The 7,610-nt window shown below is 35.8% G+C and overlaps 1 protein-coding gene across 1 annotated transcript in view; it reads left to right on the top strand.

The window, feature by feature from the left end:
- The window catches only part of ZNF644 (zinc finger protein 644), a 29,165-nt gene that overhangs the window by 14,177 nt on the left and 7,378 nt on the right, over positions 1-7,610 (top strand). The window contains exons 4-7 of the mRNA XM_010006623.1: positions 1-726; positions 1,168-1,723; positions 1,917-2,522; positions 5,072-5,194. Of these exons, the coding sequence (XP_010004925.1) occupies positions 1-726; positions 1,168-1,723; positions 1,917-2,522; positions 5,072-5,194 (2,011 nt within the window). The remainder of the gene's footprint in view (positions 727-1,167; positions 1,724-1,916; positions 2,523-5,071; positions 5,195-7,610) is intronic.

The following is a 7,610-nucleotide window of genomic DNA, read 5'->3' as shown; positions in this document are numbered from 1 at the left end:
GAATGTGGAAGGACATTTCGAGATCGTAATTCACTTCTTAAGCATATGATAATTCACCAGGAAAGAAGGCAGAAACTGATGGAAGAAATCCGTGAGTTGAAAGAGCTTCAGGATGAGGGAAGGAGCGCACGGTTACAGTGTCCACAGTGTGTATTTGGTACAAATTGTCCCAAAACCTTTGTGCAGCATGCAAAGACCCATGAAAAGGATAAAAGATACTATTGCTGTGAGGAATGCAATTTCATGGCTGTGACAGAAAATGAACTAGAATGCCATCGAGGAATTGCTCATGGAGCAGTAGTCAAATGTTCAATTATTGGTAGTGACATGTCCCAGAGGAAAACACAGAAAAAGGCATCCTTGAAAGATCCATATTTAGGATCCTCAAAAAAGTCGTCTACGTATATGTGTAAGATGTGTCCATTTACTACTTCAACTAGAAGCGTTTTAAAAAAACACATGGAATATTTGCACCCAGCATCATGTATTAATCGCTTTGGTAGCCATCTTAGACTAGAAAAAAGAAAAGGCAGCATCATAGAAGAATCTTTAGATTTTGGTAGCAGGACAAAACAGTTCATCAAACAATCTACTTTTCCAAAGAACTCTGTTTTAAAACAGGATGTAAAAAGATTTGGCTCTACTTCACAGTCCAGTAACTTCGCAAAACTTCACAAGAGACCCTACAGGATACAGAAGGCTCGGAAAAGCGTTTCACAGTCATCTGTAAGTGTGTGCAAACTAAATTCTACAAACGACCTTTTTTATTAGAAATAGCATTGACAGAAACTTAAATGTTTTAATCAAGCAGCAAAGCAGAAAGCTAGTATCAAATCAATCAGTAATTACTTATATAAACACAAGTAGGAAAACTACAGCATGATTAAAAAATCTGGTGACCCTTACTCTTTGTGTTTAAAAAGGAAGAGTCCAACTCTGTCAGTTTTTTATATTTATTTTCTTCATCAAGTAGTGCCCGTAATAATTGTTTTGTCATGGATTCCGATAATTTTGATTGCAGAAGGGCAGAAGGCGGTAAAGATCATAGGCATGTAGCTGTAAAAAGAGTGGTTAAAGAATCCAAGAGGGAAGGAAGGCTCTGTTGCAGGAGATTATTTGGATTGCTATCCAGATTTTCTGCATAAAACGACTGTTGTTGTTTTACAGAAATTTAACTCTGCTGAAAAAAAAGACAGCTATGAAACGGAGGATGAAAGTTCATGGGATAATGTTGAACTATGTGATTACACTACACAGTCTGTGGAGGATGAATCTTACAGTGATATTAATCAGGAGCATGCAAACCTGTTCCCCATATTCAAAGGTAAAATGGAAGATCATGAAGCTGGTGATAAATCTGCTCTTAGTTATGAGCAGAGTGATGGCTTTTATTTTGAGTATTATGAAGATGCTGAGGGTAGTAACTTTCTGCATGATTTGCATGATCCTCAGAATTTAGAAAATGTAGGATCAGCATTGCCAAAGCATAATTCAGTTTTCCATTGGACTGATTTGTCGCTTGAAAAGAAGTCCTGCCCATACTGTCCAGCAACCTTTGAAACAGGTGTTGGGTTGTCTAATCATGTCAGAGGACATCTTCACAGAGCTGGATTAAGCTATGAAGCTCGTCATGTTGTTTCACCGGAACAGATAGCAACAAGTGACAAAATGCAGCATTTTAAAAGAACTGGAACAGGAACTCCTGTTAAACGTGTTAGAAAAGGTAAGTTGGTTTTTGATGTTTCATTGGTGTTTAATTTTAGTATAAAGTAAAAGAGACAAAGATACTTAATGAGCACTAAACAGGACTTGCTTTATCTTCTTGTAAAGCCTCTGGTCTGGTTCTGGTGATTTGCTATTGTAATGTTTTGCCTGTATATCATTGTCCAAAAACATCACCATTATTTTCTTTGTAGCAATCGAGAAATCTGAAACTTCCTCTGAACATACATGTCAACTCTGTGGAGGCTGGTTCGATACTAAAATTGGATTGTCTAATCATGTGCGAGGACACCTGAAGAGGCTTGGCAAAACCAAGTGGGACGCACACAAATCTCCAATCTGTGTTCTGAATGAGATGATGCAAAATGAAGAGAAGTATGAAAAAATCCTAAAGGCTCTGAACAGTCGCCGCATTATTCCCAGACCATTTGTTGCTCAGAAATTTGCATCAAATGATGACTTTTTATCTCCGAATGTTATACCTCTTGAAGCATACCATAATGGCCTAAAGACTGAAGATATGTCTGTGTCTGCATCAGAGGAAGAAAGGCTGAGTTTCCTAAATGAATGTGATGAAGCAAAAGCAGTACTACATGATGGGAAAAAAAATCAGTCACTTACACTGATAGAACTCCTGAAAAACAAGAGGTTAGGAGAAGAAAGGAATCCTATTATTTCTCCTCAAAAAATTCATAATCAAACTGCAAGAAAGAGGTTTGTTCAGAAATGTGTTCTTCCATTAAATGAAGACAGTCCATTGATGTATCAGCCACAAAAAATGGACTTGACTATGCAGTCAGGTAAGAAGATGTTTCTAGTTGTCTTGACCACGTTTCCAAAGAATCCTTTAATTCATAGAAAATGTGCAAGTCCAGAGTATTTCATTTGGGGTACTGTTCATTTAATTCTTGTTTCATTTCCAGAGGACACTGACTGCGAGAGGTAGCACAGCAAATTTTTGTGACATGTTTTTCCTAAAAAGAAACAACCCCTCAGCAGTACTGAGGATTTTTTACACGGAACGTTGTTCCTGTTCTGCATATGGCTGAGCATACAAATTCAAAGTGGACACAAAATGCTCCTCAGTAAAGAAGATGACACATCCTGCAATAACAAGTTGAAGTGTCCGTGCATATTTGGTAGACTTAACAGTTCTGAAATGTTTGGGCTTGTAACCTTGTTTCTGGGCACTGAACCAACTGGTTTGGGAACTATTTCATTTAAATGTTTGAGGTTTGGGCAAAGCAGCATTTACTCAAACTAACAGAACTGTTGATACCTTTATGAACGTGTAATATTCCAAATTGGTGAATCACTGTCAACTGATTTTGATGGTTTTAGGCAAACATACTCTTCTTACAGCATGGATTCATTCTTGTTTATTTCAAAATTGCAGCTGCTGTGAGAAACTGGTGCTTGCTTAGGGCTTTTCTATGCTGAGTGAAGACCTGTGCTGGTTCAAGCTCTGTTGGAATTTAGTTGTAGCCTGCAGGTTTCTAATGCACAGTCCCTGACTGATATGGATAGCGACTGCCCCTCCACTGAAAATTGTGCTAATGAAACAATTCTATAATCGTCTTCCTAGATACTCTGTATACTAATACAACAGTTTTTTAGAGTGATGTTTTTAACCTACTTTGTCACGTAAGTTATTTCTAGCCTTGGGTAATTCTTACAACATCCTTTTTAATGTGTATGTTAGAGTTCTCATTTACCTGTTTCTTGTTTGGACACCACCTTTTAATTCTGCAGGATTCATTAGATTCAGGAGGAGGATCTTATTTTTATACCCCTGACTTTTTTTGGTGCTCTTTGTTTTCTTGTTACTACTTCATACAGGTTAGTAAAACTGGCAGTATCTAGCACTTTTTCAACTATATTCTTGTCTTCCTTTAAACAAATAAAAACCAACAACAATCTGATGCGCTCAAAAGCTCTTTTAGGGGACTACAAAAGTGCAGCGGTCAATTTCTTAACAAAGGTGGCTTTCTAAAATGACACAGTAGTGGTGGAACAGAATTACATTTCATGTCTTCTGTGGACATCTCTGGTTGTCTTTTAAGAGAGGAAATTGCTTAATAAAGGAAGTATATCTTGGACAGGCTTAATGATTTGAAAAACAATGCTAAAGAATAACTTGCCAAACCTGACACTGTGTATTGCTTTCTCTTTAATACTTACTGCTGAGTAGTAGGTAGCATCTGCTTGGTTGGGATGAACAACCAGGTAAAAATAAACTATACGCTTGCATAGGACTGACAGTTACAAATGGGGCCCTATAATTTTCTGTGGCTGAGGTAACAGAATTTGACAACTAACGCATTGTACCAGTTGAGTTAATAAGAAAATACTTATCATCAAGTTGAAATCCTCCTGTTTTTCCATAAAATGCAAAAATTTCTAATTCTGTGTTTAGTTTTTAAGAAGGTTTATACGAACTATAGGTGCTCTTCTGTAACTTGCCTGAGAAAACAGCATGTCTTCTGTGGGCTGCTGGAGAGTAGGATTCTTTCTTTCCTGCAAACAGCGACTTTTCAGCCGAGTAGTTTTAGTTTTTTATATATTCTTCTAATACTTTATCAGTAGATAACTTGAAATATTAGTTGACCAAAAAAATACATCTTTGGTAAAGTGAAGGGAGAGATATGGTGAAGTTGAGCAGGGTTGCTTTGTCTGGTAAGTGAGGAGTTAGTGTTGTTTCACTGTTTTCCTGTGATAAGTAGTATGTTGCTTTGTTGATCATTTATTTAGCACAAAGATTTTAGAAAAAAACTTCAAATAATTAACTTTCATTATCAATTGCACAACTAAAGTAATGAACAGAAAATGCACTGAACAAAACAGCTGTTCAGTGGTGTGTTTTACCACCTTTTTCTCGGAGGCTTCAACAGCAGCCTAATTTAGTATTGAGCTCTACAGTCATATGGTAAAATACTTCTAATTACCACTTTGTCAGCTAGACTTTTAAAATTCTCTTTATTGATAATGTTGCAAGCTCTGAAGTTTCTCAACAGAATTGTGCCCTTGAAATTGCAGGATTATATATATTGGGATCAGAGCTTTCTAATGTGGACATCTGTAGGAATTTGATTGTAGGTATTAAATGCAGAGTAGCCTAATGGGCTCAAGTAGTCTCCTTTCTGTTCTTTTTCAAATAACATTGTTTGGCTTAAAGCACTACATGGAGAACTGATAACGGTTAACTTGGATCCTTCTAATATACTAAACAATTGCGTCAATGCAGTGAATATATTTTAAACCATCTTTATTGCAGAACATTTTTTACAACGCTTTGAGAATTTCATTTTTTGAAGAGAGAACTGGATTATAGTTTTCTTTTGAATGATAGGTATGCCTGTGAAGCTTAGAACGTGTGTGCATTGCAATACGACGTTTACAAGTGCTGTTAGCCTGTCCAACCACTTACGCGCTTATGCACGAAAGAAGAGTGCTGGACTTTTGACTGGGACAGGTATGTTTTGTTACAGATGTAAAAGCAAGTCTGTCTATGATACATTTTCCTCATCAGACTGGACAAAAGCATATGTTAATGCAAAATAATTTTGAAACTACTACTGGTTAAAAACTTACTTGCCATAACATTTCAGCAACTTGTAAGAATAGGTATGTTGCTGTTGTCCACTCTCATGTCTGATTTTCATTCCTACTCATTTATTTTGGATCCAACTTTTAAGGTATGTAAGCAAAACTAAGAAATTATCGCTTAAATTCAGCCTCATACAAAATTACAACTTCAAACCAACTAGCTGGCCTTCTAATGAAGTGTAAAAGTACGTCAAAACTGAGAGGAAAAAAATTCAAAACTCCACATGAAACCAGCAAGTAATTTTTACAGTTAGTATTTATTGTTAGTAAGAATACTGCAGTTAAAATAGGAAAAGCAAGTTAGCTTCCCATTTGTGTATTTCTAACAACATATACTCTATGTAGTTGGTTTAATTTCTTGTTTGACTCACAACTCAAAAACTAGTGAGTGTAGTACAGCATTTGGCACTGCTATTATTGTTTTTTATTAAAACACACTTAATTTACAAATTCCTCAAACATTCCATTTTTTTACTCATTTTCAGAGACCTGCTGTTTTTTTGGTTGTAGGCAATTTCTGAGTTTACTTGGATTATTGCGGAGATTAGTGGGACTTCATATGATCAACAGCAAATGGGGGAGCAGAGATGGAATATAGTGAGGAAAATTTTGAGATACAAAGTCTAGAATATTCAGTAATTAAGAAGGGCAGTTGCGAGTTTTCTGTGTCAACAAGCACAGACCTTTATATAATGCTTTGGAAAAATGCATAATCCTTTGTTAATCTGAACATGTAATTCATTACACTAAGAATGGCAAATAAACTGAGCTCCAGGCTCTCTCTGCAGGAAGCTTAAAAATATTTTTACAAGCTGGACTTGAGGCTGCCAGGTTGTGCATTACACTAACTTTATGCTATGATGAAGTAGATTTGGGAAGAAGTTAGCAGATGCAGTAATATCCCATGTGTAGGAGTATATGCCTTTAGTTAGTAATTCTGAAAGTTTTCTTATTTGCTCAGTAGAAAGATGATGACAGTGGATGTCATTTCCCACTGCTGTGATTTGATACTAGTCCTGTGGTAAATTAACTTCACTTATATACCTACTGGTGATTTTTTTTTTCACTAGCTGTATATTTAAATTGCGTGTTGAAATCTTAAAACTAATTCAGTAGAGGAGGCACTGTGGAAAGCAGAATAGTACACAGATCCTGAATAAGCTCATTATACCTCAGCTTCCCTTTTGCTAAATGGGAAGAGGGAAGGTAGCTTGTGAAGGTGCTTTCAGATATTTTTGTTTTTCTTGTAAGAAATATGTTTTGCTAGAAAACTAGTAGCATACTCATCAGAATAGTTGCCACTTTCTTTAAAAGAACTGAAAGAAAACTCTTCTGTCCTATATCACTGGACCTAGAAGTTTGTTTAAAATCAGGTTAGAAACAAGGCTTTAAAAAAAGGTTAGAAACAAAACTGAGCCAGGTAAATAGCCTGTATCAAGTGGGTAAAGGCCTTTCACTGAAGCCAGTGACTTAGAGAGACTTAAATTCTATCAATAACATTATGCAACTCATGTATATTTGTATTAACTTTGTCACTACCCTTGAAACTGTCCTAATTGTGGAGTTTGTAAACTTTGCTTATTCAAGCTTTGCTCAAGCTTTGCTTCATTCAAGCAAGCTCAATGCAGGGCTTGTAGACCAGAAGATAGCCTTTTAAACAGTGGTTTTATTTGATACTCCACTTTCTATTGTAAGTTTTGTGAAGAGAATTACTTTTAATGCAGATTTCACTAGCACACATAAGTTTTAAACTTTAATATGAGTATCTCTATTGAGATCTCAGGTTTTGTTGTTAAAAAATTATTGCAGTTGAGAGCAATTTCAAGAGGTCTTCAGTTTGGCTTCCGCCTGGAACCTGTCTCCATACAATGGGGATATGTTTATACAGGTTCCTTCTGTTTCCAGGAAACCTTTCTTCTAAATTAAACATAACTACCAAGACACATTGGTCTCAGTTTCTTGCTGTAATTAAATCATTGTGTGTAAACATGAATGCTGCAGTTCTTCTATTTGTCAATCATTATGGGAGCTATTTACCAAAGTGAGACCTTTACTAGTGCTACATTAGCATACCTACCAGTCTTCTGCTCAGGTTGTGGTTTTTTTTCATTTGTCAACATGCATTTTTTTATATTGATTATTATTGTATTGCTTTTCTAGCAGATGCCTTTCTTCTTCAGAGACAGTAATTTGATCATATTTAATCAAACCTTACCTCTTTTTTTTTTTTTTTTTTTTTTTTTTTTTTTAATTGAAATTTGTAATTTTTTAAAGGGTATTAG

Source organism: Chaetura pelagica, unplaced genomic scaffold (genome assembly GCF_000747805.2).
Source record: "Chaetura pelagica isolate M959 unplaced genomic scaffold, ChaPel_1.0 scaffold69, whole genome shotgun sequence".
Lineage (NCBI taxonomy): Eukaryota > Metazoa > Chordata > Aves > Apodiformes > Apodidae > Chaetura > Chaetura pelagica.
Note: the sequence above shows the minus strand (reverse complement) of the source record. Positions and strands in the feature narration are given on the sequence as shown.